Here is a 17,595-nt window from a genome sequence, read left to right as displayed (position 1 = left end):
GACGACAGCAAGAGGTAGGCTGCAGCTACAAGCAAGTACTGAGAGGGAACGTATGCACAAATGCGCAACTCCATCAACTGAAGCTACAGACTGATGCAATGCAGAAGCAGCTGTCAACACTAGTGGTGAAGAAGCAGGGGTCCGCCAGATGAAAGAGGTAGGTACCAGGGGACGAGATGAATAGATATGTAGGTGCCATCAACAGTTTAGCAAAAGAGCTACAAGGTACAACTCGCCTTGGCTGTTCCCAAACGAGCTCAGCCACCAACAACAGGCACAGCAGCAGGCCACGTTTTCTGAAAGTTACCAAGATATAAATGAGGAGATGAACACTACAACCGTAGTAGTTGAGTGTAAGGTTACAGGAGATGAACATGTTTCTGTATCCATGGTCAGACTAATTATGTGGCAAAGTTTAGACAGAACTGAACAGACAAGATAAATGTTTGCTTACTTACATTGTCCCAGAACCTTTAGGTAATACAAGCAAACTGGTGTTACCTAGTTGACACGGGCTTAGACACCACTGTGTTCCCGTATAAACAGAATAAAATGGAAATAGTGGGTGCAGCACTTCATCTAATTGCTACAACAACTCACCAATTAAGACATATGGTGAACAATAAGTAACAGTTCATCGAGGGTTCAGTGAGAGATTTAGATGGAAGTTCATAGTAGCAGAAGTGCACGACCCAATTCTGCATGGAGACTTTATCCTCCACCACTAACTAAAGATACAGCTGAACACAGTGCAAATGAGATGGAACACTGAGGTAACGATGGGCAGAGTTGCAAGCAATGCTGTCAATTTAGGCAGTAAAGCAGTTTCACTGCAGCTAGGTCATAAGGTACTTCATGTTGTTGTTGTTGTTGTTGTTGTTGTTGTTGTCTTCAGTCCTGATACTGGTTTGATGCAGCTCTCCATGCTATTCTATCCTGTGCAAGCTGCTTTATCTTCCAGTACCTACTGCAACCTACATCCTTCTGAATCTGTTCTGTGTATTCATCTCTTGGTCTCCCTCTACGATTTTTACCCTCCACGCTGCCCTCCAATACTAAATTGGTGATCCCTTGATGCCTCAGAACATGTCTTACCAACCGATCCCTTCTTCTAGTCAAGTTGTGCTACAAACTTCTCTTCTCCCCAAGCCTATTCAATACCTTCTCATTAGTTATATGATCTACCCATCAAATCTTAAGCATTCTTCTGTAGCACCACATTTCAAAAGCTTCTATTCTCTTCTTGTCCAAACTAGTTATCGTCCACATTTTACTTCCATACATGGCTACACTCTATACAAATACTGTCAGAAACGACTTCCTGACACTCAAATCTATACTCGATGTTAACAAATTTCTCTTCTTCAGAAACGCTTTCCTTCCCATTGCCAGTCTACATTTTATATCCTCTCTACATCGACCATCATCAGTTATTTTGCTCCCCAAATAGCAAAACTCATTTACTACTTTAAGTGTCTCATTTCCTAATCTAATTCCCTCAGCATCACCCGACTTAATTCGACTTCATTCCATTATCCTCGTTTTGCTTTTGTTGATTTTCATCTTATATCCTTCTTTCAAGACACTATCCATTCCATTCAACTGCTCTTCCAGGTCCTTTGCTGTTACTGACAGAATTACAATGTCATCAGTGAACCTTAAAGTTTTTATTTCTTCTCCATGGATTTTAATACCTACTCCAAATTTTTCTTTTGTTTCCTTCACTGCTTGCTCAATATACAGATTGAATAACATCGGAGACAGGCTACAACCCTGTCGCACTCCCTTCTCAACCACTGCTTCCCTTTCATGCCCCTCAACTCTTACAACTGCCATCTAGTTTCTGTACAAATTGTAAATAGCTTTTCCCTCCCTGTATTTTACCCCTGCCACCTTCGGAATTTGAAAGAGAGTATTCCAGTCAACCTTGTCTAAGTCTACAAATGCTAGAAACATAGGTTTGACTTTCCTTAATCTAGCTTCTAAGATAAGTCATGGGGTCAGTACTGCCTCACGTGTTCCATTATTCCTACGGAATCCAAACTGATCTTCCCCGAGGTCAGCTTCTACCAGTTTTTCCATTCGCCTGTAAAGAATTCGCGTTAGTATTTTGCATCCGTGACTTATTAAACTGATTGTTCGGTAATTTTCACATCTGTCAGCACCTGCTTTCTTTCGGATTGGATTTATTATATTCTTCTTGAAGTCTGAGGGTATCTCGCCTGTCTCATACATCTTGCTCATCAGATGTTAGAGTTTTGTCAGGACTGGCTCTCCCGAGGCCGTCTAGTAGTTCTGATGGAATGTTGTCTACTCCCGGGGCCTTGTTTCGACTCAGGTCTTTCAGTGCTCTGTCAAACTCTTCGCGCAGTATCGTATCTCCCATTTCATCTTCATCTACATCCACTTCCATTTCCATAATATTGTCCACAAGAAAATCGCCCTTGTACAGACCCTCTATATACTCCATCCGCCTTTCTGCTTTCCCTTCTTTGCTTAGAACTGGGTTTTCATCTGAGCTCTTGATATTCATACAAGTGGCTCTCTTTTCTCCAAAGGTCTCTTTAATTTTCCTGCAGGCAGTATCTATCTTACCCCTAGTGAGATAAGCCTCTACATCCTTACATTTGCCTTCTATCCATTCCCTGCTTGGACGTTTTGCACTTCCTGTAGATCTCATTTTTTAGACATTTGTATTCCTTTTTGCCTGCTTCATTTAGTGCATTTTTATATTTTCTCCTTTCATCAATTAAGTCCAATATTTCTTCTGTTACCCAAGGATTTCTACTAGCCCTTGTCTTTTTACCTACTGGATCCTCTGCTGCCTTCACTACTTCATCCCTCAGAGCTACCCATTCTTCTTCTACTGTATTTCTTTCCCCCATTCCTGTACAACCTCTGGTTTAGTCAGTTTATCCAGGTCCCATCTCCTTAAATTCCCACCTTTTTGCAGTTTCTTCAGTTTTAATCTACTTCATAACAAAGTACATTACATTACAACTACTGGAGGTCAACTAGTTTTTCAAAAGCCGAGATGAATGGCACCTGAATGGTTTGCAGAGGCGAAGGCAAAGTTTCATAGCATGTTAGAAGTGGGCACTGTATGGAGATCAGATAGCCCATGGGCATCATCTTGCACTTGGTCAAGAAGGACGGACTTGGAGACCTTGCAGAGATTACTGTGTGCTAAATGAAAGTACAATCCCTGACCACTACTCTGTTTCCAATCTACAGGATTTTACATATGTTCAGCCAGAGCCTCAGTTTTCAGTGTGGTAGACTGCAAAAAGGCATACAACCAGATGTCAGTGGCTGGAGCAGTCATTCCTAAGACCATTGTCGTAAACCCTTTCAGCGTCTTTGAGTTTCCCAGCATACTGTTCAGTCTAAAAATGCAACCCAGTCTTGGCAAAGATTCACTGAGGAAGTATTGATGGGAATAGATTTTTGTTTCGCATACCTGGCAGTTGTCAGTTAGAGGTGGAACTCCGTCACCTCCAAAGGTCCGAGGCATTTTGCTCTGATTGTTGCCAGCATCATATTTAAAGTATCGGGGAAGCAGGTTGCTAGCTTTACTTGCCCCGAGTCCCATTGAGTTTTACCCCTAACGGTTGAGAGACTAACCGGTGGATTTGGTAGTCTTTGCCGTATGAGCACAAAGGTGACCACGGCTCAGAATATGTCCGAGATGCCCAGCCTTATCCCAAAGTAACTGGTATCCCGACTGTCGAGACCACTTACTTGGCCACTCATACGTTGCCTGTGGTTCAGGAACTAGGACATGACTTCAGGAACCCACACCATGAACCATATTCGCGTTGTGAAGGGACAGATCAAGATAAGATGGATAGTTTTTATGAGGCACTCAGTGATGTAGTTGTTAGAGTAAAGGACAAGGACAGTGTTCTGCTCATGAGTGATTTTAATGCCAGGATTGGAAATCGAACAGTAGGGTATGAAAAGGTTATGGGTAAATTTGGAGAGGATATGGAGGCCAACAGGAACGGGAAACAACTCTTGGATTTCTGTGCCAGTATGGACTTAGTAATCACAAACTTCTTTTTTAAACATAAAAACATTCACCGGTATACTTGGGAAGGCAGGGGAACCAGATCTCTCATTGACTATATACCAACAGATCAGGAATTCAGGAAGGCTGTGAGGCACACATGTGTATTCAGGGGATTCTTTGATGACACTGATCATTATTTAATCTGCAGTGAAATTGGGATTGTGAGGCCGAAACTGCAGGTGGTCAAGTCCATATGTAGGAGGATAAGAGTGGAGAAACTTCAGGATAAGGAAATCAGGCACAACTACATAACAGCGATCTCAGAAAGGTACCAGTTAGTTGAATGTAGTCAATTACAGTCATTGGAAAAGGAATGGACAAGGTATAGGGACACAGTACTAGAAGTGGCTAAAGAATGTCTTGGAACAGTAGTGTGTAAAGGTAGGATGAAGCAGACAGCTTGGTGGAATGATACAGTCAAGGCAGCCTGTAAAAGGAAACAGAAGGCGCATAAAAAATGGCTACATACTAGAACTCAGGTAGACAGAGAAAGTTATGTTGAAGAAAGAAAGAAAGCCAAACAGATAATTGCACCATCCAAGAAGAAATCTTGGGAAGACTTAAAAACAGGTTGGAGACTATGGGTCAAGCTGCTGGAAAACCATTCTGGAGTGTAATTAGCAGTCTTCGAAAGGGAGGTAAGAAGGAAATGACAAGTATTTTGGACAGGTCAGGAAAACTGCTGGTGAATCCTGTGGATGCCTTGGGCAGATGGAGGGAATATTTTGAAGAGTTGCTCAATGTAGGTGAAAATACGATCAGCAATGTCTCAGATTTTGAGGTAGAATGGGTTAGGAATGATGATGGAAATAGGATCACATTTGAGGAAGTGGAGAAAATGGTCAATAGATTGCAGTGCAATAAAGCAGCTGGGGTGGATGAAATTAAGTCAGAACTTACCAAATACAGTGGAACGTTTGCCTCTAAAAGTTACTCAAATTAAACAGAAGTCTATAATAAAACCATGGATCACACAAGGAATAAAGATTTCCTGTAAGACAAAAAGGAAAATGTATCTATCGACCAAGAATAGCTCCAATGCTGACGATTTAGCTAAATACAAGGAATACTGTAAAATATTAAAAAAAGTAATTCAGGCATCTAAACAAATACACTACGAGAAGAAGATAGCAATGTCAGGGAATAATATGGGATATAGTGAAAGAGGAGACTGGTAGAACCAGAAAGGAACAGGAGCAAATAGCACTAAGGGTAGATGACACATTAGTAACTGATGGGCATAGTGTGGCAAATCTATTTAACAAGTACTTTATATCCATTACTGATAGAATGGGATTGTCAGGATCAGTAAATAATGCCCTTGAATATCTGAAACTAGCCTTTACAAATAGCTTTAGGAACATGAATATGTCACTCACATCACCAAAAGAAATAACTTCCATAATAAAATCTTTAAAAACAAAGCATTCTAGTGGTTACGACGAAATATCAACAAAGTTAATTAAGGCATGTTCTTGTGAGTTTAGTACAATTCTAAGTTACTTGTGTAACCAGTCAATTATAACTGGGACATTTCCTGACTGGCTGAAATATGCAGATGTTAAGCCTCTATTGAAGAAAGCGGATAAAGAGATGCCATCAAACTACAGACCGATTTTACTTTTGCCAGCATTCTCAAAAATTTTAGAAAAAGTAATCTACAGGCAGCTTCTCAACCATCTGACCACAAATAACATATTATCATGAACACAGTTTTGATTTCTGAAGGATTCTGATATCGAAAAGGCTATTTACACCTACAATGAAAATGTACTTAATTCTTTAAATAACAAGTTACAAGCAGCAGGTATTTTTTGTGATTTGTCAAAGGCATTCGATTGTGTAAACCACAACATCCTTTTAAATAAATTAGAATTCTATGGTGTCACAGGCAGTGCTGCAAAATGGTTCAAGTCATACCTCGCTAACAGGAAACAAAGAGTGTCAGTGCAAGGGACTAGTGAATTAAGTCATCAGTCATCATCAGAATGGGAAGAAATTACATGTGGTGTCCCACAAGGATCCATCTTACGGCCATTGCTTTTTCTTGTGTACATTAATGATCTCTCATCAGTTATGCTGCCAGAAGCAGAGTTCATTTTGTTTGTAGATGACACAAGTATTGCAATAAATAGTATGTTGAGTGTAGTTCTAGAAAGATCTGCTAATGATATTTTCATGGATATTAATAAATGGTTTAAAGCCAACTCACTGACATTAAACTTCGAAAAGACTCACTACGTGCAATTCAGAACCTGTAAGAGCTTTCCACCCAGCATATGCATAAAGTACGAAGAAAAGCAGATAGAAGAGGTTGACAGTCTTAAATTCCTGGGCTTACAACTTGATAATAAATTCAGTTGGGAGGAGCACACCACAGAACTGCAGAAACACCTTAACAAATCTGTATTTGCAATTCGAGTGTTAGCAGACATAGGCGACATAAAAGTGAAAAAGCTTGCATACTTTGCCTACTTTCATTCCATAATGTCATATGGTATAATATTTTGGGGTAACTCTTCAAGTCAAACAAAAGTTTTCAGAGTCCAAAAGCGTGTAATATGTATTATTTGTGGAGTAAACTCATGGACGTCTTGTAGAAACCTCTTCAAAGAACTGGGTATACTAACTTCTGCCTCTCAGTATATTTACTCCTTAATGAAATTTGTCCTAAATAATATATCTCTTTTTCCAACAAACAGCTCTGTTCATACATACAATACCAGGAACAAAAATGATCTGCACAAGGACTTAAAAGCACTTACTTTAGTTCAAAAACGGGTCCACTACTCAGGAACACTCATCTTCAATAATTTGCCAGCAAACATAAAAAATTTAGTTACAAATAGAGATCAGTTTAAAAGGAGCCTGAAAGACTTACTAGTGGCCAACTCCTTCTACTCCATTGACGAATTTTTTAATAGAAACAAATGATGTGTTGTATATATTTATACTATTAATATTGTTATTTCAGCTTAAAAAAATAAAAAATAAAAAAAAAGGTGACATGTTCCACATCCACGAGGATCTCCTCAACACGGATCTATGGAACGAAAACTAATCTAATGTAATCTAATCTAAAGTCTTAAATGGCTACACAGGATAATTGAAACGGCCTGGGAGTCAGGACAGGTTCCATCAGACTGGACAAAAGCAGTAATCACACCAATCTTTAAACATGGAAACAGAAAAGATTGTAACAACTACAGAGTTATCTCTTTAATCAGTGTTGTGGGTAAAATCTTCTCAGGTATTGTTGAAAGGACAGTGTGAGTATTAGTTGAGGACCAATTGGATGAAAATCAGTGTGGGTTTAGGCCTCTTAGAGGTTGTCAGGACCAGATCTTTAGCTTACGACAAATAATGGAGAAGTGTTATGAGTGGAACAGGGAACTGTATCTATGCTTTATAGATCTAGAAAAGGCATATGACCGGGTTCCTAGGAGGAAGTTATTGTCTGTTCTACGAGATTATGGAATAGGAGACAAACTTTTGCAAGCAATTAAAGGTCTTTACATGGATAGTCAGGCAGCAGTTAGAGTTGACGGTAAATTGAGTTCATGGTTCAAAGTAGTTTCAGGGGTAAGACAAGGCTGCAACATGTCTCCACTGTTGTTCATATTATTTATGGATCATATGTTGAAAACAGTAGACTGGCTGGGTGAGATCAAGATATGTGAACACAAAATAAGCAGTCTTGCATATGCGGATGACTTAGTTGTGATGGCAGATTCGATTGAAAGTTTGCAAAGTAATATTGCAGAGCTAGATCAGAAATGTAAGGACTATGGTATGAAGATTAGCATCTCCAAAACGAAAGTAATGTCAGTGGGAAAGAAATATAAACGGATTGAGTGCCAAATAGGAGGAACAAAGTTAGAACAGGTGGACAGTTCCAAGTACTTAGGATGCATATTCTCACAAGATGGCAACATAGTGAAAGAACTGGAAGCGAGGTGTAGCAAAGCTAATGTAGTGAGCGCTCAGCTACGATCTACTCTCTTCAGCAAGAAGGAAGTCAGTACCAAGACTAAGTTATCTGTGCACCATTCAATCTTTCGACCAACTTTGTTGTATGGGAGCGAAAGCTGGGTGGATTCAGGTTACCTTATCAACAAGGTTGAGGTTACGGATATGAAAGTAGCTAGGATGATTGCAGGTACTAGTAGATGGGAACAATGGCAGGAGGGTATCCACAATGAGGAAATCAAAGAAAAACTGGAAATAAACTCTATAGATGTAGCAGTCAGGATGAACAGGCTTAGATTGGGGGGTCATGTCATGGACATGGGAGAAGCTAGGTTACCCAAGAGACTCATGAGTTCAGCAGTAGAGGGTAGGAGGAGTCGAGGCAGACCAAGGAGAAGGTACCTGGATTCGGTTAAGAATGATTTTGAAGTAATAGGTTTAACATCAGAAGAGGCACCAATGTTAGCACTGAATAGGGGATCTTGGAGGAATTTTATAAGGGGGCTATGCTCCAGACTGAATGCTGAAACGCATAATCAGTCATAAATGATGATGATGATGATGATGATGATGATGATGATGATGATGACGATACCTGGCAATATATTGATATTTTCACAGGCAGCCCAATTACACAAAGACTACCTCAAAACAGTGTCTGAGAGAATCCTTTAGCACGAGCTAGTAACAAATAAAGCAAAGTGTGTCCTCCAGCAGAAGCAAACAACATCCTTAGGGCATGAAGTATCAGCTTCGGGTATCTATCCTCTCGAAGAAAAAGTGAAGACCATTAAAAACGTCCCAAGGCCAACAACTTATCATCAGTTAAGGACATTCCTGGGGATCATCAACTTCTACAGGCACCATCTAACTGGAGCAGCAGAGATGCAGGCACCACTCACTGCTGCACAACAGGTAACAACTCTACTGACAAATATGAGGTGTGATTGGAAAGTTTTAAGAATCATCAGCTGCTGCGTACTGGTTTGGCGGGCAGGTACATGGAGGGTGGGGAGTGAGTCATTGCCTTATCCTTGAATGCCCTCTGACAGTAAACTGTGTTTCCTTTATTCATTTTGTTGCGGCAGCTGCTTGAGTATGTGTCTGTTTGGGCTTGTTGCCAGACTCTGTCTGTGTGAAAATGGACGTAAATACGGAGCAACGAGTTTGTGTGAAATTTTATTTTAAATCCAGTAAATCAGTTCCTAAGACTTATGAACTATTAAAAACAGCTTTTGGAGATAATTGTATAAGCCAGTCAAATGTTTTTGTATGGTTCAACAGATACAAAAGCGCCTGCGAATCATCTGAAGATGAACCACGGTCTGGCTGTCCTTCCACCCCAAAAACAAATCAAAATGTTGTGAAAGTTCACAACTTAGTGCACTATGACCATAGACTTTCAATCAGGGAGATTGTTCATGAACTTAATTTAAGTTTCTATGCAGTTCAGTCAATTTTAGCTGAAGATCTGAACATGTGCTGAGTGTCTGCAAAATTCATTCCAAAAGTCTTGTCAAGTGACCAGAGACAATACCGACTTGAAGTGTGCCAAAAACTGATTAATCAGACTAAAAATGACCCAGATTTGTTAAATAGGGTAATTACAGATGACTAATCATGTGTATATGGATAAGATCCTGAACCCAAAGTGCAGTCTTCGGAGTGGAAGACTCCAGGAACACCACGACCAAACAAAGCACGACAAGTCGGTCGAAGGTGAAGACAATGTTGGTGATTTTTTTTTCCCCGATTCTACCGGTATTGAGCATCATGAAGGACATGGAGGACAGACAATTAACCAGGAATACTACAAATGTGTCCTGGAGTGTTTGTGCGGGAAGGTGCGGAAGAAAAGGCCTGCATTGTGGAAAGACAGGAGTAGGATGCTACACCATGACAACGCTCTGGCTCATTGTGCCTTCTCCATCATTGAATTTTTGACCAAATTCAAAACTCTTGAGCTTCCACAACTGCCATAGTCCCCTGATTTGGCCCCTGCAGACTTCTAGCTGTTTCCTAAACTTAAATTTTCATTAAAAGAGAAGCAATTTGACTCAATCGAAGACATCCAGGCAAATACGGAGAGCGTCTGTAACACACTTCAGGAAAACAATTTCCAGGAATGTTTTCAAAAGTGGAAACACCATAGGAATCAGTGTGTTCAGTCAAAAGGGGGCTATTTTGAAGGAAATGCATCACAATAGCTTGTAATTACCACCATTGTACAATTACAAGCCCATTCTTAAAACTTTCCAATCATACCTCGTACACTCTGCCTTCGATGCCTGTCATTCAACAGGCCTTTCAGCAGGTAAGAACCAGCTTACACAGAGCAATCCTTTTAGCACACCCTGTTCATAATGTGCCGTTGGCAACTGTAGTGGACACTAGGCAGTCGGACATTGTGGTAGACCTGCATTAAAAGGTTGAGAGCATTTGGAAACCTTGAGGGTTTTTCTCAGTAAAGCTTTCAAAACCACAAGCTAAGTGGAATGCATATCAGATGGGGCTGCTGGCCATTTATGAGGCTAACCGATGCTTCTGCACTAAGTCAAAGCTCGGCCATATACTGTTTATACCAATCATAAGCCCATTAACTTTACCTTTCAGGGAAGGAAATAAGGTTTTTCTCCATGGAAATTCTGTCAGCTGAAGTCCATTGAGCAGCTTATCATTGATATTAAGCACATAAAAGGGCCAGATAATATAGCGGCAGATTTTTTTTTCTCATGGATTGGCAATATTTATACATCACAATCAGCTACAAACAGAGTGAGCCATGGACGAACAGCTACAGAAGTTACTGCAGGACAAAATGATGCCCCTTAAATGCAATCAAGTGTGAATGCTAGGCAATAAGGAACTTATTTTGTGTTTATATGTCCAAAAACCACCCAAGACTGTTTGTGACTACAAGGATGCAATGCTTGGTGTTTGACAGTATTCCAACCTCACACATTCCAGTGCTAACACATCCACCAAATTGCTGATGGAAGAAATTAATGTGGCCTGGTATAAAAAAAAAAAAAAAAAGACTGTCACATGCTGGTGAGGACATGCCCAGGCTGTCAAAGGTGTAAAGTAGGTAGACAACTGCCCAAGATCATAGGAGACTTGCCGAAAATGACAAATCAATTCTTCCATGTGCACATCAACCTTATAGGTTCACTGCTGCCATCTGAGGGACATCATTATTTGTTCGCAGCAATTGACAGAATATACACGCTGGTCAGAGGCAGTGCCTATTAAAGACACATCAGCAGAAACTACAGCAATGGACCTCTTAAACAATTGGTGTCACAATTTGGATGTCAAGCTCATGTCACCACTGACCAAGAGCGACTGTCAGAAGATGTGCTATTCCTACAGCTACCTAAATTATCTGAACACCACATGATCAACTACTGTCCATCAAGCATTGAGATGGTCAAGAGAAAGCACAGGACATTAAAAACTGCACTTAGGTGCCACAATAGCTCATGGACGACTGCCTTATCACTGGTATTGTTAAGTGCTGTGGACAGCCTCAACATAGGGGTCTCAACTGCTGAAATAATTTACAAGGAAATGTTGGACCTACCCACGCAATTTTTCATAGCACAACAGATCAATAAGTCACCAGAGCCACTGTGATTAAATTAATTTGTGATAAGGTCCTTTGGGACCAAACTGCTGAGGTCATTGGTTCCTAGGCTTACACACCACTTAATCTAACTTACACTAAGGAAAAAACACACATCCATGCCCGAGGGAGGATTCGAACCTCTGACAGAAGGAGCCACACATACCATGGCAAGGCACCTCAGACCACATGAGAGCCACTGTATATACTGCAGCAGATTAGAAGGCACATAGTTACACTGAGTACTCCCACAGCCTCATGACACAGTGAAAGAAAAATGTTCGTATACAAGGACATTGCAGTGTGCTTACATGTTATGTTACATATGGATATGGTATGCACACCATTACAGTCACCTTATTTGGGACCTTTCTGGATACCAAAGTGCAACAAACATAAAGTACAATACCATACAGTGATAGCCCACTGAAATTGCCTTAGGAGTGAGTGGAGGCAGCTTATGTGCTCAATTCACAAGCACCTGTACAATGACAGGGCCAGGGGGTGGCTACATCAAATACAGTAGCTCAATCTGAAATGGGTACAGGCAACTTACAGCAGTGACACCATTGGCACAACCAGCGAACCCAGAAGAAGAGCAATGAACACCAGTTACTTTCACAAGGGCAGGTCAGCAGGTTCATCACAAGTACTAAAACTTATCCAGAGCTCCACTATAATGGAGGGGAAGGAGGGGAGGGGAGGGGGGCTGTATGGGAAGTTCCTGCTACAGAAAATGACTAGAAAGCCATTTTTAGAATTCTTGCGTAGTTTTAGTTTTAGTTTTGAGAGTTCTCTGATATTGATTCCCTTTTGAAACTGTTAAACTGAAATTTTGGGAGAAATAAATAGTTAATGCAGTTATGTCTGTCTTTCTATGCAGTTGAGAGAGTGCAATGAGTTTTACCCATAAATTTGATAATGGACACAAAGGAACAATGACAACCCATAACATTAATGTACAGTGTCAAGCTGCAGTGGAGGTAGCACTAAAACATTTTAAAGGCAAGAAAAAACACAGCATTTTGTTTTGAATAATAATCCATGTTACTACAACTAAAAAGCTAGGTAACAAGACAGCCATATTTACTGCATGTGAAGAGCTTGTCACTGACACCAGTGTCATTATAGAAATGGTTGGTAGACAGGAGGTGTACAATATGAATAAGAGCAAGCTTAATTTAGAAACTGTGTCTGATCAGTCTCTTGCCAAAAAGGGACGAAAGATGTCAACACAGTCGTACATTCCATCAATAACATGACACGAAGCCACACAATAATGCTAATGATATCTGCACTTAGACACTTGCACAGCTGAGCTGTTAGTCAAGCAAAGTTTCTTCCAGGCAGGCAATAATTTAGCAATTGTGCTTTTAAGTTTTGTTCACAAACACGTTACATTAAGTGAAAAGAGGTAAGTAATATGAGTACATAATATGTGAAACACACACAAATTTTTCATCTAAAATGACATGCATTTTCAAATAAGATTTCAAAACTAGCTGAGCAGACTTGACTGCTCCCCCCCCCCCCCCCCCCCCCCCCCCCCCCCCCCCCCCCCCCCCCGTTGTTCCTCACCTTCAACATCCTGCAAAGAGATTTTGGTTGTCATTTGTTGCATCCTGTTGTATAATACTTTGTCTCTGAGCTTTAGGCAGCTGCAGTGGGGTGGAGGGAGTGTCAAATGAGCAATGTGGCTGGATGTTTGAAAATTGTACATTCAGAATGTCAAAACTGCATACTATCACGAATATGTCCCAAATTTTCACATGGGATTGACTGCTGAACTTGATAGTTGACAAGTGTGCTTTTCCCCCCTTAAGATATGAGGTCAGGTTAGTGATGTTTCCTTGTGAATTCAAATATTCTGATAAACTGTACGAGGAGTGGCTAAAAAGGCATATTTTTACTTGGTTTTTCAATATTTGTGGAGTCTCAGTTTTCTGCTACTAACTGTTAAGTTACTCGACTGGTGATAAGAATGACATGTGCAGTTCTATCAGCAAGAAAGTTCGGAATCCAATCACAAGTCTGGTCTTATATTCAGTAAGCTTGTATTTTGTTCACTAAAAGAATGTGTGGAACTGTACAGAATGCCTTCCAAAGTCAAGGAACACAGCTGCCATCTCCATCTAGACCGATAAGTCTATGTGGATAAACAGGTCAAGATGAGTTTCACAAGGTCTTTGCTAGCAGAGCTCATGCTGATATGCAACATGTAACTAACATAGCATTTAAAACATGTTTCTGAAGCATGACAAAGTAAAATGTATCCGGGAATGAAGTACCTCTTTCTTGGCTCCTCTGGCCTGCAATGATGCCAAATGCTTTTGTGTCTCCTTTGAACTCAAAATCCACCCCTTTTCGACATCTGCTACTGTCTGTACATACAAAAGATTCAGAGCCACCTTGTCTGACATAAGCTCAATGTCATAACTAGGATCCCAGTAACTGGAAGAGACAGAGAGCCATAAATTACAAATAAGTCACAGAATAATAGAATAATTAGTGTGTGACAGTTTAACATAGATTTGCATTTAACACATATGTATGTATCTCTCTCTCTCTCTCTCTCTCTCTCTCTCTCACACACACACACACACACACACACACACACACACACACAGTATGTCTACAATGTGCTGGCTGAATAAACATTATTTACATTATATCAGAACTTTCCATTGCCATACTTATAACACTGGTACTTGCGTTTTGTCATCATTTAAGACATATAATAAAAGAAACATTCCTGAAAAATAATCTGCCAAAATTCCATTTTCATATTCTTCAGCATTCAAATAGCTAATTAAACCAGTTTATCATTCGGCCACATTACCAACATCAAAATTATTTATTTTGTCACTCGACTTGCAAAGGACTCTTAGAAAGAGCACCCATAACATTTCAAAAAATAAGATGAACAGACTGTAGAACAATACTTTACTCAGACTCTTTTAACAGACAGATAAAGCTGAAATTATAAGACAACATTCAATACAAAAAAAGATAAAATATTTAGAATCCAAGTTCAGAGAATATGTTAACTTCCGTTACAATGTACACTAATAATAAATACAGTTCATATGTGGGGGGGGGGGGGGGGGGGAGGCATATGTTACATACTAATATTTATCTCCTTTCTGTAATAGATATCAGTAAACCAAATATTGCAGTACCTTTTTCTGAGAACAAGACGATGAACACCCTGGATGGATTTCTGTGATATGTATGGTGACTCAAAATCCTGAAGTTTCCGCAATACTGGAATCAAAATAATGTACAATAAGCCTTTTAATTTACTTTGATGGTACATGCAATATTTAAGTCTAGTGGAAATGTTACTTTGAGTGTTCAAAGTGATATATACAAGAGAGACTGACTTACCTGTGACATCTCCATCATCTTCACGTTTGATGAGAAACAATGAGAAGTAGTAGACATATTCACTTGGGAGATTTATTTGCTGGCAAACTTTCTAAAAAATGCAAAACAGAGTACATTAATACCTGGAATACTATCAATAAGTTTACCAATTAAAACTAATATATCAAACTTAAGTAACTGATGCTGAAAACCAAATGTAGGCATAAAATTACATAAGGTTGCCATTATTTGAAAATCACAGTTCTTTTAATACAAAATATGGTTTCACTGGACACACAGACTGACAATGAATAATAAAACTAAGATGATGATCTAAACATCAGACGAACAGCTCACATTTCAAAGGTAAGAGACTGGCTCTACCTCCCAATAAAACAGAGTCTATCCAGTTCCTTATGAACAATTCTATCTGCACTGACATTCTTACAATCTTTGTACAGTTAGTGAAGCCAGAAGACATTTGATTTCTGGGACTGAGGGTAAATTCCTGTGGAAGGCACATATTCAAGATGTTACTCATAAGCTGAATGCAGCTCTGTCACTGCAATTTGTAGAATATTGTCCATTGTTAGTATCAGTGACACACTGAAACTTGCTTTCTTATCAAGTTTTATCTCTTAAGGTCACATGGAATTAAATTTAGTTACAACTCTCTTAGGTATGGTGAATATTTTTAGTCCAAGAACATGGCATCTGAACCACACGATATTAATTCATGAAGTTCACATAGGTTTCTATTAAGTATCTGGCGATTTTTAAAATGACCAATACATCTCCTTGCTTATGATTACAATGTGTGTCTGATTAAAAGAAACTGCAGCAGGCATTCAGTGAATACAAAACAGACAATCAATATTTATATATCAAGCACCTCTTTAACCACTGAAAAAAAAGAAAGAAAGCTATGCGGCTCTTTGAGACACACATCTTCAACTGTTTTCTACAAGAATTCTAGGGTCTTAGTAACACGCCAAATGCTGTAATCGCTCAGACTTTCTTGGCATGACTGATTAATGGTGTGCTTCTTAGTAAACAGCTGAGATGTTAATTGTATTTCATGCACAATATTTTGACAGGCAACACAGTCTTCTTCATGTGATGAAAGTTTTGCTGTAATGTGTACTTGCTGCTTGGACTGCAACTAGACTGCACTATTGATGGTCCTGTATTGCCAGTTATAGCTAATTTCAACTCCTGATGCCCACTGTGCCATTTTGTACTCTTTTGTTTTTCAAAGACTGTACTGTTATTCACTGAAAAGTGTTTGCCAGCTCTGTTGGGTTGGTGGAAGCTGAGATCTTAATAAATTGCGACTGAGACCCCCAGCCTTATTTAAATTGATAGCTCATTCTCTGTTTATTATAATTTCCAAAAATTTTATTTCAGCAGGTTCTTTAATTAAGCTGTCCTAGAAACTTGGTGTTTACATCACCATACTGGCATCCTCATGTTTCATCATATTCATTATAATGCTCAGCAACAGGAGAGTAGCTTGGTTGTTTCAGTCAGGTGTGTCGTTGATGTTCCTTGAATCTTTCCTCGACTCTTCTAATGGTTGGCCCATGTAAAACATGACACTTTTGCATGGAATGCCTAATACACCCAGCTTTGAAGGCCTAGATTGTCTTTAACATTATGAAGAATATTTTTTTAACGGTGGAAAAGTATACTGAAACCCAGTTTCTGTAAAAGCTTGCCAATCTTTCTGCATACTGGGCCAGCATAAAGTAGATAGTCGCTTCTTGGCTTCTCTTTCTGTCTCAGTTTAATGATCTGAGTATCATTCCTTCATAACACAATTTATAGATGTAATTCTTTGGTAAGACTCTCCTTGTCTGATGAAAGTGTTCAAGCTCTATGTACCAGAGTCTTTATCATCAAACTTCCTTATGACAGATAATGATATCCCAATGTTTGAAGATACATGTCACAACCATCATGAATTTTATATTGTGATGGATGGGATTAAATGTTCTATAAACTCTTCAAGCTTCTCTGTTCCATATGACCACACCACAAATGTATTGTTCACACATCTATAGAAAAACATTGGTATGAAAAGGTGGATTCTCATACCTTTGTTTCGAAGTGTTCTATGTATATATTTGCCATGACAAGCAATAACAGACTACAGAGTACACATTGCCATGCTATCGGTTTGCACATAGTATTTGCCATCAAAGAGGACATAAGTTGACGCCAGAGTATGCCTAGAACTTTCAGCTAGACAATCATCAAATCTTTCTGTGATTATTCCGAGGATTCATGAAGTGAAACTCTCATAAAGAGGAAGGCTACACTGAAACTGACCATAATATCAATACCCTGGAGTCACAGCTGAACGAGATGGTGTACAAAGTGAGCCAAGTTTCAAATGTTGTGTCGGCACTTTTCTAAATATTTGTTGAAAATGTGTTTCAAGTATTTTTCCATTTAGTGCATAGATGCACTAATATTAACTATGTCTTATAGGAATATCTTCCTTGTGTACTTATGTACCACTGCATTTTAACTTGGAATCCAGTCTGTGGCCAAGTAAATG

General features: G+C 39.5%; 1 protein-coding gene across 2 annotated transcripts in view; it reads right to left on the bottom strand.

The window, feature by feature from the left end:
- The window catches only part of LOC126351646 (sorting nexin-17), a 77,740-nt gene that overhangs the window by 21,473 nt on the left and 38,672 nt on the right, over window positions 1–17,595 (bottom strand). For both annotated transcript variants that reach the window (XM_050002623.1, XM_050002622.1), the window contains exons 4-6: window positions 15,054–15,144; window positions 14,846–14,930; window positions 13,955–14,117 (exon numbers count right to left, since the gene is read on the bottom strand). In XM_050002623.1, the coding sequence (XP_049858580.1) occupies window positions 13,955–14,117; window positions 14,846–14,930; window positions 15,054–15,144 (339 nt within the window). The remainder of the gene's footprint in view (window positions 1–13,954; window positions 14,118–14,845; window positions 14,931–15,053; window positions 15,145–17,595) is intronic.

The sequence above is a fragment of the Schistocerca gregaria genome, chromosome 1 (assembly GCF_023897955.1).
Source record: "Schistocerca gregaria isolate iqSchGreg1 chromosome 1, iqSchGreg1.2, whole genome shotgun sequence".
NCBI classification, from domain to species: domain Eukaryota; kingdom Metazoa; phylum Arthropoda; class Insecta; order Orthoptera; family Acrididae; genus Schistocerca; species Schistocerca gregaria.
This window is presented reverse-complemented; position numbering and strand designations above follow the sequence as displayed.